General features: G+C 39.3%; 1 protein-coding gene across 3 annotated transcripts in view; it reads right to left on the bottom strand.

The window, feature by feature from the left end:
• CACNA1S (calcium voltage-gated channel subunit alpha1 S) overlaps positions 1-19972 on the bottom strand; it is a 3469037-nt gene that overhangs the window by 644179 nt on the left and 2804886 nt on the right. For all 3 annotated transcript variants that reach the window (XM_044076603.1, XM_044076604.1, XM_044076605.1), the window contains one exon: positions 2925-3084. In XM_044076603.1, coding sequence (XP_043932538.1) covers positions 2925-3084 — 160 coding nt within the window. The remainder of the gene's footprint in view (positions 1-2924; positions 3085-19972) is intronic.

The following is a 19972-nucleotide window of genomic DNA, read 5'->3' as shown; positions in this document are numbered from 1 at the left end:
TTGGGATCGCATGATCCATGCATTCCTGAAGGTGTTCATAGAATGCGTTTATAAAGGATTCTGCAGTCTGAGCCGTATTTTCCACAGGCCCGGGGGCTTTGAAGGATTCCACCTCAGTTTTGAGGAGTGTGAAATTTGCTTTAGAGAAGTTTTTCACTGTGGTTTTCTGGGCAGGGAGTGGGATCGGGATGTGAATATCCAGTGAGATTAGTTTATGGTCTGATCTTACCAGTGAGGGATACACTTCTGGTCTGGAGCATAGAGTCCCCATGTTGGTGATGATCAGGTCCAGTATGTTTTCCCCTCTTGTGGGAGTGGTAACAAGTTGTTCCATAGCATTTGAGTTTATAAATTCTAGGAACCTTTGGGCTAGGGTGCTGGAGCTAGAGTAATGCTCCCAGTCTATGTTTGGATAGTTGAAGTCGCCCAATATAATGGTGTTTGGAGAGACCTTCATATTTTCCAGTGTTCTCAGGAAGGCCGAGTGGGGTTCCTGGGTTTGGGAGGGTGGTCTGTAGCAGGCTATAAATTGGAAGGCAGTTTTACCCACTGTTAGTTGCACATGGATAGTATCTGATGCTTCGTGCTTTGCCACCAACCTGGAGGTGTGGGTATCTTTGATGAATATCGATACTCCCCCTCCTTTTGTGGTTCGGTCCAAGTTTTGGGGCCGAAAAGCATGGTAGGAGGTATAACCTGGTATTGCTGGGGTGCTCTCAGGAGCCCTGAACCTGGTTTCTGTTACTGCACAGATATCGATGTTCTCCATGCTAAGGAGAGTTTCGAGTGCGTGCATCTTGAGGTTTAGACTTCTGGCGTTGAGTAGCATTACTCTTAGTTTCTTATCCCTTGTGATACCTATGGAGGTGGGTTTGTCTTTTGAGCCTTGCCTAAAAAAGGCACTATGGGGGTAGCAAGAGCCTTTGCCAATATCCGAAAGCCCAGGGGTGACAGGTGCAAGCCGTCCCTAGCGAAGCATCGTGGCTTGTCGAGCATATCATCCCAAGCTGAGAGGCATTGGATACCCTTTGAATGACACCAGTACTTAAGCCAATTGTTGAAATTGATCATCTTGTCTTCATATTGTGGCATCATTCTTGGTGAGGGTAAGATGCTACTCAAGGTCAGGGTCATACCGGCCTGGGCTACATGCTCAGAGAGCTCCTTTATGTCTCTTTTCATGTAGTCCAGGGAGGTACGTCTCAGGTCATTCACACCAGCATGGACAATGACTGAGTCATATTTGTACTTGCCTTGGAGTGACCTGAGTGCTTGTGTTATGTGGCGGATCCTAGCGCCTGACAGGCTGCTCACCGTGACCCTCTCCTTGTTCAGCCTGGTGAGCGGGACGTCAGTGTGCCTGACGATAGAGTCACCTATTACAAGTGTATCAGGTGTGTTGTTTAGTCTTAAGGGCTGTGACTGTTCGGCACACTGGCTTTGTGAGATATGTGTTGCACGTGTTTTGTTTTGGGGTAGCGGCTGCTTGGGTGTCTGCTTTGGAGGTCTCTGCTGCTTGGCAGATCTTTATTTAGAGCCTCAGTATGTTTTTGTGTGATTATGTGTTTGGTTTGCTGTCGTGGTAGGTCTATGTGAGACTGGAATTGTAGTGAGTGTGGTTTCCTTCTCCTCCTGACTGGTTATGCCAGTACTGAGTTGAGAGAGCTTAGCCTCCAGTTTGGCTATATGGTTGCATCTCTCACATGTGTTGGAATTTGTTGGGAGGAGGAGAGGGTTGTCTGTGTACATGAGGCAGTTGTAACATTGCCTCAAGATTCCCAGATTCACCAGCTGGACCAGAGAGGAGATTGACAACTCACCTTTGGACATGCTAGAATAATATTGGGAATTCCTTAATAATTGAAAACCAGGGCCAGTGGGGAGTGAGGGTGTAGTGCTTTTAATTTTTAGTGCTGACTTATATAATTGCTTTAGTGAGCAAGTGCCAGGTAACTTAAGTGCAATGTGTTACAGGTAACTTAAATGCAAAAACGACAAACAGTAACTTTCTTTCAAGTGAAACAAGGAAATAAGTACAGTGGATTGCCTATTGTGTGCCTATTGTGTGACTCTAAGAAGGCCACTTATTCAGTGGTCTGAGGCAATTAGAAAATTGGGGTAAGTTCCTCAATGGCTTCCTGGGCAGCATGCCTAGTAACTATCTACAAATTGTTGCAAGGTAAGAATGAGACTGCAAAAGTGTGTGTGTGTGTGTGTGTGTGTGTGTGTGTGTGTGTGTGTGTGTGTGTGTGTGTGTGTGTGTTGAAGGGGTATCTCTCAACCTCTTACCTCCAAAATCAGGACAAATCCAGAAATAATCAGACATCTGTATAAAATATTAATACTATTAAATGAGAAGCTGACAAAACAAAATACTGTGAATTAGCATGCATCTGAAGTAGAAATCTACAACTCTTAATGACTGTCATTATTTTTTTAAGAGTCCACCACCGTTTTACCAAAATCAGTGGTTTTAGGAGAAAGCTAGGAGGAATTTTGAGCCAACATCAGGGACAACTGAAAGACGTGGTGGAGGTAAGGAAGTTGCTACTAATACCCACTGCTGTGAGATCTTTTATCCTGCCTTTGAAGATCCTGGTTTCATCCCAAAACTTGAATCTCACTGCTAACACCACAAGAAAATCATGTAAGTTGACAAGCAGGGCACCCCAATTAACAACATTTTTATCTACCACTAAACATAAAATGAGCTTTCCATTTTTAAAGGAACATAATATAATTCATTAATCACAGGTTATCGATATTCCAGACTGCCTTTCAAAATAATTTCAACAGTAGTCACAAACAAAATCTTAAGATGATAATTGTAAATGCCTTCAGAGACCACTGACTATTTCTGGACAGATTCATAAACTATGAAATTCAGCATATGAAAGATCATGAAAAAATAGAGAATGACTCACAAGGAATGCACAAAGCATGTAGAAGCTGATGAAGTAGAAGTATGCGAAGGAAGTGCCACATGTGTATTCCTCTCCTGGAGCATAGTCTGAATTTGCGTCACATAATTTGCCGTAAGTGCACGCTAGCATGATCTCCTGCCAGGCTTCTCCAGTCGCACACCTAGTCATAAAGCAAAAACATGCTGCATCAGTTCCCCAGATACCAAACACTGCTTCAGTCGGAGATGGGGTTGTTACTATCCCAGTCTGTGTAAATTCCTAACACTGCACGGCAGTGCAGTATCAAATCAGACTGCAGCACAAACCTGTACATTCTTTACTAGGACCAGTCTGGAAACAGTTGTGTAGCAGTAATTCATCCAAGACTGTCCTCTCCCTTGCTTTATTTTTCCAACAATCCATTAAGAAAGGCTGTAAACATAAATAACCACTGATAAGAATTTTACTATGTCCCATACAACATATATCAAATAAAATGGTAATAAGTCTTTCCAATATATCAGAGCAACAGAAGACCCAAATAACCAGAAGTAGTGGAATGGAAAGTAGAAATTGCACCCTATCTGTCATCTCATATTAGTATACATTTATCATTCTTTTTTATAATTTTTTTCCCTGTTTTTGCTTCATACTTTTCAGCTGTCCCAGTGCTCCCATCCATTGATGGGTCTACCAGCTCCTCCTTCAGCTCCCGGACTTTCTATAACTCACAGCTGGGACAGCTGCGAATCTTGAGTGCTATGTGAAGGCCATGCCAGCAACTGTTTCTACTGGTAGGACTTTTTTTTTATTTAATGACGTAACCTTGTTTCACCCTCTCCTGCATTTGTCTATTCAGTTACAGGGCTGCTCCCCAATATGGACCATATTTCCCTTCAGAGAATGCTTAGAGAAACACCTCCATGGGATTAGCATGCCAATCCCTCCCTGACAACTCCTCAGCTGCCTGAGCCATTAACTGAAGCCAGGTCACCTCAGATGTAGTTTGGGTTTTATTCCTCTCTGCAGCCACACTGGCTATATTTTTATCCTTTTTATGACTAGAATACTCATGTATATATTTTAAGTGTGAATCTACTTCCTACCATAACCATTTGTAACTGCTACATCCTACTCTAGTAAGTGAGAAAGTCAGCAAGTACGTAAACAACCCACACAAAAGTTAACCCGACTGGTCTGGTAGCAGGCAATAAAGGATCAACGCAGCTTCCACAGCAAGTCAATTTAATGTATTAAAACATCAAAATACACGACACAAACTGGATCCACTACATAAAAACACTCTGTTAAGCGCTTTCATCCGCCGATAGCAGACTTCATCAGAACAATTAGCATCAGCAAATGCTGGATGTTATAAATAAATTTTGGCGCCAAAAGCTTTTAAAAGTATAGTTTCTTAAAGGCATAAAACTCGTGAGTTGTAACTTAAAAAATAATAAAGTATGCACTACATTAGAATTTGTAATAATGAGAAATATAAAATATAAAATATATGTACAATCTACCCACGAGCAAAATACTCACTACTGTCCTAATATCTAAAACCTAATAGTATATTGAATATGACATACCAACAGTAATTGTTAAAATTATATAACAATTATATATATGGCACAATAATATAATAGGAATATGAATATCCCTTCAATATATGTATATAGTGTCACCATTCTGTGATGGTTGATACATTCCAAATCATAAAGGCACAAAATGTTTAAAAAAACAAATACTTGATGTACATAAATATGTCAATGGTTAATAATGATAATGTAATGTGAATAAATATATGTGTTAAGAAAATAAATAAATACATATGATAAAAATAAATAAATATATACACATTATTAGATGAGGTATAAATATACTAAGGCATAATCTACTGCATTAGGAGAAATGGCTTAATACTAATAAAATCATTTAGGCCAGGTTTCCTAGTGGCATCAACTAAGATTTGCCATTTACTTTCTCTACATGCTAATCTAGTTTTCCAGTCTCCACCAAAGGGTTTGAATGTTCTTTATCAATAATAGAGAACTGGAAGATGTGTTGTTCCCCAGCCTCACTGATATGCTTGTATAAAGCATTGTTAAGATCTCTACATTTGATCTTATAGTAATGTTCATAAATGCGTTTCCTCAGTTGTCTGTCAGTTTTACCTATATAGAATGCGGAGCATTCTATACACTTAGCTAAATACACTACCTGTTTAGTATTACAATTACCATCCCTACTTTTAATCTTCGTACAATTCAAATCATCTAATATTATATATGATTGATTATTGATGTATTTACATTGCTTGCATCTACCACATCTCCTAGTGGAATCCTTTATTCTTCTATTATTACTTTTATCACTCCCCACTTTTTCAAGTAATTTTTTAAGATTGGGTGCAGTCTTATATACTATTTTAGGAAAATGCCCTAATTTATCTTTGTATACATCAGATACTGTCACTATGTCCCAATGTCTGGTTATAATCTCCTTAATACTATCAACATAGGGTGTGTAAGTTAATACACATACCCTACCTGCTGAAAAAATATTTGTGGAGCTTGTGTTTACATTAGTAACTTGTTTTCCTAATAATGGAATATACTTACAATCCCATTGAACGGAGACATATTTTATCGTATTTAGTATTAAGCCATTTCTCCTAATGCAGTAGATTATGCCTTAGTATATTTATACCTCATCTAATAATGTGTATATATTTATTTATTTTTATCATATGTATTTATTTATTTTCTTAACACATATATTTATTCACATTACATTATCATTATTAACCATTGACATATTTATGTACATCAAGTATTTGTTTTTTTAAACATTTTGTGCCTTTATGATTTGGAATGTATCAACCATCACAGAATGGTGACACTATATACATATATTGAAGGGATATTCATATTCCTATTATATTATTGTGCCATATATATAATTGTTATATAATTTTAACAATTACTGTTGGTATGTCATATTCAATATACTATTAGGTTTTAGATATTAGGACAGTAGTGAGTATTTTGCTCGTGGGTAGATTGTACATATATTTTATATTTTATATTTCTCATTATTACAAATTCTAATGTAGTGCATACTTTATTATTTTTTAAGTTACAACTCACGAGTTTTATGCCTTTAAGAAACTATACTTTTAAAAGCTTTTGGCGCCAAAATTTATTTATAACATCCAGCATTTGCTGATGCTAATTGTTCTGATGAAGTCTGCTATCGGCGGATGAAAGCGCTTAACAGAGTGTTTTTATGTAGTGGATCCAGTTTGTGTCATGTATTTTGATGTTTTAATACATTAAATTGACCTACTCTAGTAAGTGTTTGCTTCTGTCTCTAGCACTGACTGAGAGCACCACTGGCCAAAACTTCTATCTAGTTTTCAAACAGAAACAGAAAGAAAAATAAACAAATACACAATAAATACAACCCACTTGTTACTGAAGCCAATCTCAGATACCTAGTGTTATACTGAGTATCACCTATGACTGCATTACCTGTCATATGTTCATATTTCCGAATATTGGACTTGTAATCTAGTGACCAGAAGACTAGAAGCATAACTGACATAATCTTGTATTTTTTCACCAATAAAAGTCATTGAATGATTTCTTAAAAGTATACAAAGACACGCCTGTTTAACTGACAGTAATAATTTGTTGCATGATCTAGATACATGTGTCACAAATCAGTCCCCCCCTTGTTTATAACTTATTTAGAAGCATTACTTGAGCTGGAGTTAGCCCGTTGGGCTGTGTGTTCCAGGCATATTGTATTAAAAGGAAAGGTCAGACAATGTGAGACAAAGGCAAAAACAAACACCTTTTATAGTGGAATGTAGATTTATACACAAGCAACTACACATTAGTTTGGTAGGAAGTAGTTTCATACTTAAGATATGCTACTTCTGAATTCACCAATTTATACATTATTAGTACTGTATTTCTTCCCATTCTTCACAAGACACATCACTCAGTGAACCTCAAATAATAACCTTATATCACCCTCATCATCCAAGCTGTCCTAACAGACCCCACAAGACCAGATTCAAATGCACTGGCTTCTCTTCTTCTGCGATTTTTCTACAGTATTGGGAATCCCTACCTGCAGACATTAAACAAACTGATGCCTTCCCTAAATGCAGATCCATCCATCCACCCTCAACCCCTTTTCCCATTTTTGCACATGGGAGCAGGATGTCACTTTCAACAGTGACAATCATCTCGAGCCAAGATTTACACCGCCGGGTGGCTAACCCTACAGCGGTAGTTCATCCTCACCACTCACATGTACACACACTTGCAGCCAATTTAGAGTATCCAATCCACCTAATGCATGTCTTTGGAATGAGGGAGGAAACCAGAGCACCCAGAGGAAACCCACGCAAATGTAGGGAGGACATACAGACTCCACACAAAAGGCACCCCAACCAAGAATTGAACCAGAGAACCTCTTGCTGTGAGGCGACAACGCTAACCGCTGCACCACCACGGCCTAAATGCAGATCAGTACTAGAAAAATGTAATCAAAGTTGCCTGCTGCAAATGCTTTCATAACAATGTCATAATGTAATTCTTTCAAATTAAAGGAACCATTTCAAATATTATCACATAAACATCCATTTAGTAAACTCACTCACTTCACACAATGTATTTCTTAATTAGTTTACTCATTAGTGTAATCATTTGCTTTCCATTTAAACCCGTTACAGTGCCATTTCTAACAAATTTCTTTCATCATTTCACAAAATCTACTTTGCACTCTAAACTCTACATCTGATATCCTTTTGTAACCCTCTACGTCTCTGGAATAATCGCCCCGTTTCCTTTTCCTTCCAGCTTGCTCCATTTCATACTCCCTGAAGCTTTCCAATTAAACTCCACCAATGTTTTTCTTTCTTATGTATTCTTTTCTTCTTCCCTCTACTTCTCTTAAACTATATAAATATTGTACATAATGTTTGGTGTTTAAATATTGTCTGCCTTCATTTACTCTATTATTACAACTGATTTTTTAAGCTTAGTGTTTCTGTACAGTTGTGTATTTGGAATTATTGCATCACTCAACTTTACTGCATTATGTTCCTGGTTGGGCTTGAAAATGGTCCAAATGGATCAGCTCTCTATGTGGTTACCAGATTATAAATAAAGTAAATATGCACATCACTACTGTGCTACCAAGAACGGTAAAAATACCAAACAAAAATGGCTACACAGGGCCTGTAGAACAATTAGCACAGTGACAGTTTCCTTGTTCAGCATAGCATCAGTTTTAAAGCCTCACTTATTCCATTGAATTTCCACTAGTTGTACAAGTTGTTTTGTTCGGTAAGTAGTAAAAAAGTCACAATTGCTCTGTGTTACTGGGATTGTCTTGACATTCTCTTTAGTATTACTTAAAATATACAGATATTCTGTTTTTACACATTCAGGAACCTCAGTAACTTTAATAAGGAAACTTTTACTTCCAGTCTGCTCCAGATCAGCTGTACTCCGCTTGAAACTCTTCCTATTGATGAAGTTGTAAGCACAATTAATACAACATTTCTAAATATCCTGGCAGAACAAGCACCATTAAGAACCAAAGGATTTAAAAGCAAACCAGCCCCTTGGTTAATTAAAATAACAAAGTAACTAATGTAATTTAGAGATACAGCAGGGAAGTCACGGCTACAAACCAATTCTCAAACATCCCTGCAATAATATAGGCAGTTAAGGAACCATAGCAAACAATGCATAAAAGAGGACAAAAATGCTTATTATAGCGACACCCAAAATTCATCAATAATCAATCCAAAAAAAATTTTGGAAATCAGTAAATACATTGCACAGTCCTGGAAAAACAACCCAGCCCAGCCCATCCCCAACAAACAAATCCCAACACACTGCTTAATAGTTTAACTCACATTTTATAAATATGGTAACCTCCTTCCTACAAAACAGAACTACTCCAAATCCAGTGATCACATTCAAATCAGCGAAGTCACAACAGACCTTCACACTCACTCAAATACCAACATCTGCAATTAAAAAACACATATGCACCCTTAAGACAACAACCACTACCCCAGACTAACTTCCACCTGAATACCTCAAACTCACTGCAGACAGCCTTGCAAATCTGGTCATGACTCTAATAAAGTACTCAGTCCAAGAAAAATATGTCCCCACCTTATGGAAAAAATCCTATATAATACCCCTACATAAAGGCAGCTCATCAACAGAGCTCACAGACTGCAGACCAATCACCATTCTCTCACCCTTATCCAAAATCTCGGAAAGATGTATTCACTTTCAACTTACTACATTTATTTCTTCTCATAACCTCCTCTCTCCCTCACAGCATGGCTTCAAACACAATTGCAGTTCAACCAATGCCCTTCAAACGTTCACAGATACAATAAATCACAACAGAAATTCAGGTCTTCTAACCTCAGCCCTATTTCTGGAGCTATCCACGGCATTTAACACCATCAGTCATCAAATTCTCCTAACTAAACTCTTTTCCTATTGGCTATCACCCTACTTATTTAACTGGATTCTTAGTTCCCTTCTAACAGGTACCAAGCAGTGAAATGGTGAGATGATTTCTCCTCTTTCCTTTCTATATCCCTTGGAGTCCAATAAGCCTCCATCCTAGGACCACTACAGTTTAACTTATTTATCAATGTCATAAACAAAGCAGCCAAAGAGGTCACCATAATACAATAAGCCGATGACTCCACTAATAGGTGCTGCTGGGACACTATCCATGCTCCAAACACTCACCCAGAAATCCTTCTCCTCTATAGAAGCTTTGCTCAACAACTCACACCTCCTGAATCCAAAAAAAAAAAAAAAAAAACATAATACTAAACTACTACTGTTCACCTTCACCTCTCTCTCCATCCAAAAAATATCTTTAATATATGGCCAACCAACAAGACCAATATGGAACTTGTATCCCACACGAAACTACGAGGTGTGTTTATAGAAGACCACTGGAATTTGATTTCCACCTTTGGCAAGCCATAAAGAGGACACACCAAAAGCTGGCCTGCCTCGAAGTACTGCCTTACTGACTCTGCTAGACAAAAACACAGCCATTTATTTTCCACTCCCCACCTGATTATATGCCTCTGCTATCATAATTCTAACCAATCTCAACTCCTATCAGCCAAACTGGAACAATGCTACAATAAAGTATCGAAATTCAGACCAACCAACAATAAAGATATCTTCTCTGTTTATCTCTAAAACAACTACACTGGCTCAAACAAAATAATTCTCTACCGTATTCACAATTAACTGCAACGTTTAAACTACTACATGACTCTGAAAAATTCCCATCTCTTCACTCCATCACTGAACCTTACACAACTAAGAAACCTCTGAGCTCACTGACAAATCATTAGTCTCCATAACTAAACCTGACAGCAATGCAGGATTACTCCCTGTAACCCACTGCACTTTCTAACAGCTGAAATACTATCCCACTCCACTTAAGAACAGGCTGCAACCTGAAAGACTGAAACATCACTTAATAGATAAATGGCTGTGCACCTGCACCACCCCTGGTTAAACTGGTACTAATATAGCTGTACGAATTTGTGCCACAACTCTATGCTGCCCGAACCGTAATGTGCTACTGTCACAACTATACCTTCCTCCATCATCTCATCTCATCTCCTTTATCTTCTTTGCCCTGCTTCCCTGCTTCCTTTGTTTGCGCTGCTCTATATCTTTATCTTATCTTCTTATGTTCTAGATTTTGAACAAGTCTTTGCAGTAACAAATATTCTTATGTAAAACATGACAATCTATGCATGCAGACGACACTGCACTACAAACAATTCCCAGTATTCAAAAAAAAATATTAACATACAACTCATGTAACTGTTATGTCAAGGATGGATGAGTAATGGAATCGTTGCACATGAATTAAACTGACTGTAAAGGATAAAACAATGCAAATGATGTCTATGCTTTTCTCCCCATACCCTTCTGAAAAATGACAATTCTAGGACATTCCTGGTAAACAAATGCCAATCAATCAATCAATCAATCAATCAATCAAGAAATAAATAAAGTTGAGACTGTCTGTCTCCCCTATGATACTGCCCATTATTAGTAAGTCACAATAAATTTCATACGTAATGTTTACAAATATAGCATTCTTCCCAAATCACAAACTAATCATGTTTAACAAGACATACCAGTCAGAGCACCATAAGTGTCCAGACATCTCCCACATCACCGGTGCATTTACACTGGACCCTGGACAGATGGACCCTGTTTTTCACAAAATCTCACCAAGAAGACACTGATATATAGGCTGTATTTATACAGCATATATCATGAACAAAAGTAGGTTAAAATTAAAAAAGAGAGCTGGGTGCACAAGACCCAGGATAAAAAGTGCCCAATCCTGGTAGGAACACTTCTGCCAGGACTGGAAAAGATGACAATGTAGAATCCTCAAAATATGGAAACATTCTTACAATGAGGCCAGGCCAGGCCCAGGGAGATGATAGTCCCCCTGTAGTAGAAGGGAGCAGTAGTCCACAAAAATCACAAAAATTGATAGGTCAAAGAAGAGCCTATAAGATGATAAAGTGGACTATTGAGGATAAGAAATTATGTATTGTTACTATTATGCAAAAAGCACATAATTTCCAGATACAAGATATACAAAATGATTAATAGAGAAATTAGAGGAAAGAAAAATACTACCAAAGGAAAAACTGTCAGAAGCTTCAAATGAAAAATTGTGTTCATTAATACAACAGTTATGTGAAAAACAGTATATAGATCAAGAAACTTTGATCTGTTTGGAAAAAGAAGCATCTGAGGAAGTGCGAAAATATAAGCAACAAAACCTAGAGATATTTGAAAACTATAAAAAATAAATATGGACATGGGAAAGAAAGAGAGATTTGATATGGTGCAATAGTTATGCAAAGGAGAAAGCCAAATTAATCAATATAAAGAAGGCAGCCCCAAAGATATTCGAAGAGAAAAACAGGCAAAGGCATCCAGATATGGAAAATTTCACAATAAAAAAATATCACAAAGAGGGAATGTAAAAAACAAGATTAGTAAAGCAGACGTTAAAAAAACAGAAGTAGAAGTTACGGAGTCCCTGAGAAGTGACAGATTTGGTACAGAAGGTCTAACACAGATTACACCACAGCATGATGGAGTGAGTCCCCAAAGTAAGAAGAAGCAGGAAGATCAGGAGATGTCTGAAGAATAAATATGGACATGGGAAAGAAAAAGAGATTTAATATGGTGTAATATTTATGAAAAGGAGAAAGCAAAGCTAACCAATACAAAAAGAGCAGCACCAAAGATATTTGAAGAGAAATACAGGCAAAGGAATCTGGACGTCGAAAACTTTACAAACAAAAAATAAGGAAATAAAGAGGAAAAGCAACAAAGGAGATCAGTAATGGAGAAGTTAAAGACATAGAAACTGACATCATGGAATACCTGCAAAGTGAAGGATTCAATGTAGAAAATGTAATTCAGAAAGCACCACAACAGGATGGAGCAATGGATATCCAAAGTAAAGTGAAACCAGTGGAACAGGAAGCAATTGGTCAGGTGCCATACGAAAATATTTTGGAGATTTTCATTGCAAACCAGTATAAACATTTACTTGAAGCTGGACAGCAAGAGAAGGAACAGGAAACTGTGGAAACTGATGCAGTCATGTTGAGGAGTGATAGGCCAGTGAGTTCCCATAAGACACAGCAACAGATGACATGGGATGAAATTGAAGAGAATGTGCCACAGGAAGATGCTAGAGAACCTTCTATAGAATGCCCACAGAAAATGGAAAAAAAGGGATGTACCCTCCGTTTGGAAGAAAATGAGCTAAGAGAAGAGTTGCTTGATTTAATAGACACACATAGATATAGTAAGATCAATGAAAGAAATAGACTGCAGAAGGTCAATAAAACCCAAAATGTCAGAAGTCTGATAAAACAAATGACCACAGTAATTAGGACTGTCCATAGAGATCCATGTGATATAACAGAAGTGAACAGGATATATTACTGTGCAGCTAAATTAATAAATGATGAAGTTCTTCCCCAAGAAAACAGGGTAGTGAGGGAAAGAAGGGAGAAATGGAATACCCCCATGGAAGTATCGAACAGAGAAAACTATAAAGCAATTAAGACAAGAAGTGTCACTGTTTATAGACTATAGAAGAGGGAATAGATCAACAAAAATATGAAGAAAGATAGATGTGATAAAAGCAATGCGCAATATTAGAAAAGACCGGGATCTATCATGCACTACTGCATATAACAAACTAAAAATTTCAGCACAGGTGGAAAACTTAGAAGATACGCAGATAAATATAAAGGAAAAGTACAAACTAAACAATTTATTGATGACCCAAAAAGGTTTTATAGAGAGTTGGGAAACAAGGTAAAAGGAAAGACCGCCAAAAAAAGAAGAAATAGATACATTTTGGAGAAGTATATATGAAGATCCTGTGGAACATAACAAAAGATGCTAAACGGATAGAAGAAGTAAAAGAAAGAATAAGAAGTTTAAAGGTGCAGGACATGAAATGGGATGAAGTAACAGCCAGACAGACTGAAACAAAGTTAAGAAAAGCCTGTAACTGGAAAACTCCAGGCCCAGATGCAGTACCTACCTTTTTGTTAAAAGTATTAACATCTGCATGAAGATTTAGCCATGAGCAAGAACTATTTATATGCGCATCCCGAACAGACACCAACCTGGCGAACAGCAGGAAAAACAATGCTCCTACTTAAGAGTGAACCTGCAAGCTACCCTAAAAATTATAGACAATAACTTGCCTTCCAACGACGTATAAACTATACACAGGAATTGATGCTGACAGAGTTTATAGTCATTTAGAAGAAAATTCAATTATGGCAGTAAAACAAAAGGGCAATAAAAGAAAGTCATATGGAACAAAGGATCATTTGTTGTTAAATAAAGTCATAGTGCAGAACTGTAAAAAGGGGAAGAATCCAAGTATGGCATGGACTGACTGCAAAAAAGCATTTGATACTATCCTACATTCATGGATAAAAGAGTGCTTAAAAATGTATAAGGTACATCCTACACTGATCGACTACATTACAGTGACCAGGAACCAGTGGCAGACCACTTTGCAATTAAGCCATGATAAAGGACAAATTATTATCCCAGGGATAAAATTTCAAAGGGGGATATTCCAGGGTGACTGTCACAGCTGCTATTCTGTCTTGCCCTTAACTCATTAAGCTGTTTGCTTAACAGCGTAGGCCATGGCTATAATTTGGCTCCTAGAAAACAACAAAGTATAAAGACTCTCATCTTCTCTTTGTTGATTTAAAACTGTATAGCTCATCAGATGAAGAACTGAAAGCACAACTGCAAGTTGTCAAAACTTTTTCAGATGATATAAGAATATCATTTGGTCTTTATAAATGTACAAAAGCAGGAAAACTGCAGCACCAGGAAAACATCACTTTAAGACAAGAATGTGATATAAAAAAACTTGAGCAAGAGGGAGTACATAAATATTTAGGAATTGATGAAGGATCAACAATAAAACATGAACAAATGCGAATAAAACATAGTAAGGAATACTTTATAAGACTTAAATTAATCGTGAAAACAGCACTGACATCTAGGAAGAAAATCCAAGCTATAAACCGATTTGTTCTTCATCTTCTCATTTACAGTTTTGGGGTGAATGACTGGCCTCAAAACGTGCTGGATACATTAGACAGGAAAACAAGGATGCTTCATGCTCACCAAATGATTTATAAAAATCAGTGCATACCAAGATTATATATTCCCTGTTCTGAAGGAGGGATGGGCCTCCTTGAAATTGATTACATGTATAGATCTGCAATCGTGGGATTCCACACATATCTGCTGACCTCACAAGACCCAAACATAGTGAAAGTTCTGAAACATGAGGAGAATAAATCTAAGATGACTTCTCTGCTTAATCTAGCAGAAGCATACTGGCATCAAACAGGAATGGAAATCAAAGCAGAAGTAGATAAAAATCAGGCAGCAATTGAATGTGCCAAAAAACAAAAGAAAGAATATAAGGTGAAGGACCAGATGAGAAGCCAAGAAATGTGGAAAATGCATAAATATAGTTGCAAGTATAGAAAACTTCTGGAAGAACCTCATGTTGATCAGGAACGAATGCCGGAACAGTTAAAGAGAGGCAAATTCAAACCAAGAGAAGAAAGGTTAATATTGGTGGACCAAGATAGTGGGCTATGTACATGCTGGTTTACAAAGTCCATTGAACATGTGAGAGAAACAGACAAATGTAGGTTTTGTAAAACCGAATTGGAAAAAGTCGCACACCTTGTTGCTGATTGTGACATACTAATGGCAGAAGGGCTGTATACTGAAAGGCATAATAGGTTCATAGGTAGGTACTAGGCTATCGGCCGAAGGGCCTATGTAAGCCTAGCCAACAAGGTTCCCTGGCTTACACCACCAAAGAAAGTTATTTTCCTGTGCCACTGTCGAGCAGAGACACAGAAGTGATCCCCAGGGTGTATTTCCTATTTCCCATCAACTCATCAAGATTTTTCTTGAAGAGTGCTAATGAAGTACTTTGCTTGACATAAATGGGTAGCCTGTTCCAGAGTAAGGGAAGTAATCTATCCCTCCAGCATGTCCTGTTTATTGTGGTGACAAGGTTTAAGTCCCTAGAGCATGTAGCATATAGGATTGGGATTTCTTTAGGTGTTGCATGTCCAACAGCTCTGGGTTTGACATAGCTTTACATGTCAGGCAGAGATCACCTCGGAGTAGGTGATATGCTACGGAGTAAAGCTGGAGTTTTTTGAGGCGGTCAGTGTAGGGCATTTGTTTCAGGCAAGTAATCCTCTTTGTGAGGTACTTCTGTGGCCTTTCCAGCTGCTGCAGATGTCTTGTGAGGTACATTCCAAAAGGGGCGTTGCACTCTACAATGGGTCTAATGAGTGTCGAGTAGAGGGGAACAATGACCTCTTTTTTCTGGATAAGAACTCTTTTATGATGAGGTGTGCCACGTAGAAGGACTTCCTGACTACTGTGGCGATGTGACTATCAAAGGAGAGACTACTATCCACCTGGGTCCCAAGGTCTCTTATCACGCATTCGGTGTTAAGTAGATTGCTGCCTATGTGGTAGTTCATGGGTACAGAGTTTTTATCAAAGGGGATGACACTGCACTTTTTGGCATTGAGCTTGAGACCATAGCTCTGACACAAGGCATCTGTCTCAGCGAGGCCCTACTGTAGGATGTCCACATCATTTGGGGACTTGACTATGGCTCCTAGTTTGCAGTCATCTGCGAACTTCGTTAGCCAGAGGCCTTCTATGTTAGCCTGTACTTCAGAGAAGTAGATACCAAATAGGAGAGGTCCCAGGACGGAACTCTGTGGTACTCCACTTGTCACTGGTTTGTGGTCAGATTCGGAGTATGCAACTTTTACAGTGTGGGTTCTGTCAGTGAGCCAGTTGGCAACCCATCTTGTGATGTAGGGATTTATACCTAGTTTAGTGAGTTTAGCTACAATTCCAGAATAGGGGATGGTGTCGAAAGCCTTGGCGAGGTCAAGATAGGCTGTGTGAACCACCTTACCCTCATCTATGGCTTTGGTGACTGCCTCAAAAAAGTCGATCAGGTTCAGGAGGCATGATCTACCTTTCACAAACCCGAACTGGGTGGGATCCAGAGTTTAGAGGTTACAAATATCTTTGTTTATGAGTTCCATGATGATACGTTCCATGGCCTTGCAGACCAGGCTCGTCAGGCTAATAGGTCGATAGTTCCCAGGATCAATGGTGGCTCCCCCTTTGTGGAGTGGGCACAAAGCCTGATGCGAGGCTATTATTGAACACAGTGCTTAAGTGGGGAGCCAGTTCATTCTGAAGTTCATGTAAAATGCAGCCTGGGATGTTGTCCGGTCCCATGGATGCTGTGTTTTTGGCTTTAGAGAGTGCAGTTTTTACCTGCGTAGTTGTGATTACAGGGACTCTGCATTCTTCCTGTATAGATATGGGCCCTTTAGGGGGTGAGAGGGGGGTAAAGTTAGCACTGAACCTATCTGCCAGGATGTTGGCAATATCAGTTGGTTCTGTAATTTTCGTGCCTTTGTGCTGTAACTCAGAGCAGATCTGGGTGTTGCCATCAAGATTCTTGACATAGCTATAGAATGCTTTGTGGTTGTCCTTGGAATTAGTGGCGATTTTGTTTTCGTAGCTAGCTTTGGAGGATCTTATAAGGGATCTCAGCTTCTTACTGAGGCTGACCAGGGAGCTCATTCACTCATGGGATTTTACTCTCTTCTGCAACAGTTTCTTCCTTCTGTTGTACAGTTTGTTTACGGTAGGGGACCACCAGATTGGCTTCCTTTTTTGGAGGATAGCGTCTTGGTTCTGTTTGGGACAGCACGATCCATGCACTCGTGTAAGCGCTTATAGAGTGCATTTGTGTAGGATTCAGCAGCTGTAACTGTATTGTCCATCTGCATGGGTGTCATGAAGTTCACCACTTCTGTCTTAAAAAGCATGAAGTTGGCTTTGGAGACATTTTTTACTGTGGTTTCCTTAATGGGGGGTGGGGGCGGGATGTGGATATCAAGGGTGATTAGCTTATGGTCAGATCCGACCAACGAGGAGTTGACTTCAGGTGTGGAGCACCGGTCACTCATGTTGGTAATGACTAGGTCTAGGATACTGTTGCCCCTGGTGGGGGGTGTGGATAAGCTGATCCAGGGCAATGGAGTTTATGAATTCCAGAAAGCATTGAGCTGAGTTGGTACATGAGTAGTTTTCCCAGTTAATGGTGGGGTAGTTGAAGTCGCCCATTATTAGGGTGTTTGGTTGAACCCTAATATTTTCCAGTACATCAAGAAAAGAGGAGTGGGAATCCTGGGGCATGGTGGGGGATCTGTAGCAAGCTACAATTTGGATTGCAGTTTTGCCCAGAGTTAGTTGCACTTGGATAACCTCGGATGCATTATGCTGAGCAACTAGCCTGGAGGTGTGGATATCCTTAATGAATATGGACACGCCTCCGCCTTTGGTGTTTCGGTCCAGATCACATGGCCGAAAAGTGTGGTATGAGTTATAGCCTGGTACAGCAGGGGTGCTCTCTGCAGCCTTGAACCAGGTCTCAGTCACTGCACAGATATCGATGTTCTCTATTTTAAGGAGTGCCTCGAGTGAGTGCATTTTGAGAGTTAGACTTCTAGCACTGAGTAGCATTACCCTCAGTTTTTGCTTGCCTGTTCCTGTTATGGTGGTGAATTTGTTATTTGATTCTTGCCTAAAAAAGGCACTATAGGGGCAGCAAGAGCCTTAGCCAGTTCCAGAATCCCAGGGGCGACAGGTACAGGCCATCTGTGGCAAAGCATCGTGGTCTGTCGACCATGTCATCCCAAGCAGACAGATACTGGATCCATTTAGAATGGCACCAGAAGCTTAGCCAATTGTTGAAGTCAACCATTTTGTCCTTGTACTGTGGTATCATTCTAGGTGATGGCAGAATGCTACTCAGGGCTAGGGTCATACCTGCCTGGGCTACAAGATTGGAGAGCTCTTCCATGTCTCTTTTCATGTAGTCCAGGGAGGTACGTCTCAGGTCATTCACACCAACATGGACAACGACAGAGTCATATTTGTAATTGTTGTGGAGTGACCTGAGTGCGTGGGTTATGTGGCGGATCCTGGCACCCGACAGGCAGCTGACAGTAACCTTCTCCTTGTTTAGCCTGGTGAGTGGGACATCAGCGTGCCTGACTATAGAGTCACCTATGAATAGTGTGTTGGGTACGTTGTTTTGCCTTATTGGCTGTGGTGGAGCGGCACACTGAGTCTGTGGGCTATGTGTCATTTGGGTTGTGTTGGGGGATGGAGGATGCTTGTGTTTCTGCTTTGGAGGTCTCTGTTGCTTAGACAGATTATTATTGAGAGCCTCCACGAATGTTTTTGTGTTACTATGTGTGGATTTTTGTGGTGTAAATTTAGTGGGACTATGTGATGAGTGTGCCAGAATAATGTGGCAAGACTGCTGCACTGGGGATTGTGCAAACATTATGGCACTGAAGTGGCTGAAAAACATTGGAAACGTAAGCCACAAAGCATCATAGAAAATTATGAAGTTTATATCACATGGGATCACCCATTACCAACAGTTCAAAAGACAGATCCTAGAAAACCAGATATAGTGGTCCATGAAAAGAAGACAAAAGTAGCATTGATCACTGAAATTGCCACAGCCAGTGACTACAGTGCACTGCATACAGAGAGAAACAAAAACATAAAATATCAGGATCTGCACGCAGAAATGACAGCAATGTGAAAGAAAGATACCCAGACAGTTCAAATAATAGTTGGAGCAATGGGTCTTATAAAAAAAATCTACAATTGTATTTAGATATGTTACCAATCCATGTAACCCCATACGAATTGCAGAAGGAGTCATTACTGGGCACATTGGGCTGACATCAAAGATTGAAACAATACTAATTTCATGAACTTTAATCGTACTCTGACTTAGGAATGGGGTCCATTCCCTTCATGATATTAGAAACCCAAAAGATTTGGAGAAATTAAAAAGTGAGGAATTAAAAGTGCCTCTTCCCACCTTTACCTCTGAAAGAGCTTCAGACAGAGCCCTGTGATACTCCTCTGCTCATGTGCAGGGTAAGAATGCACTTCCCACAATGTTAGCTCTCTGTGTTTTTGATTCAGCTAACTGTAAAGTAGCATATTTGAACTGTTTAGTCTAGCTAGTATATCTGCATGTGTGATTGCTTCAAATGCTTCCACCATTCCTGCAGTGTTGTGTGAACTGTCAGACCTTCATCGATGGCAGCAGTTGTTTGTTGAAAGAATACTACCAAGTACAAAAAGCAGGACCATCCCTTTTGAGCCCATACTTGAACAGATCTATGACTCCCTGTTTTACTAGTTTATTTACCAAATCCGCATGTTAAATCAATGTTTCAATAACTACCTCAACTAAAAGACTGCCCTCTTTCACTAAAGCTAATTATT

The sequence above is a fragment of the Protopterus annectens genome, chromosome 7.part0 (genome assembly GCF_019279795.1).
Source record: "Protopterus annectens isolate FY-2018-M chromosome 7.part0, PAN1.0, whole genome shotgun sequence".
NCBI classification, from domain to species: domain Eukaryota; kingdom Metazoa; phylum Chordata; order Ceratodontiformes; family Protopteridae; genus Protopterus; species Protopterus annectens.
This window is presented reverse-complemented; position numbering and strand designations above follow the sequence as displayed.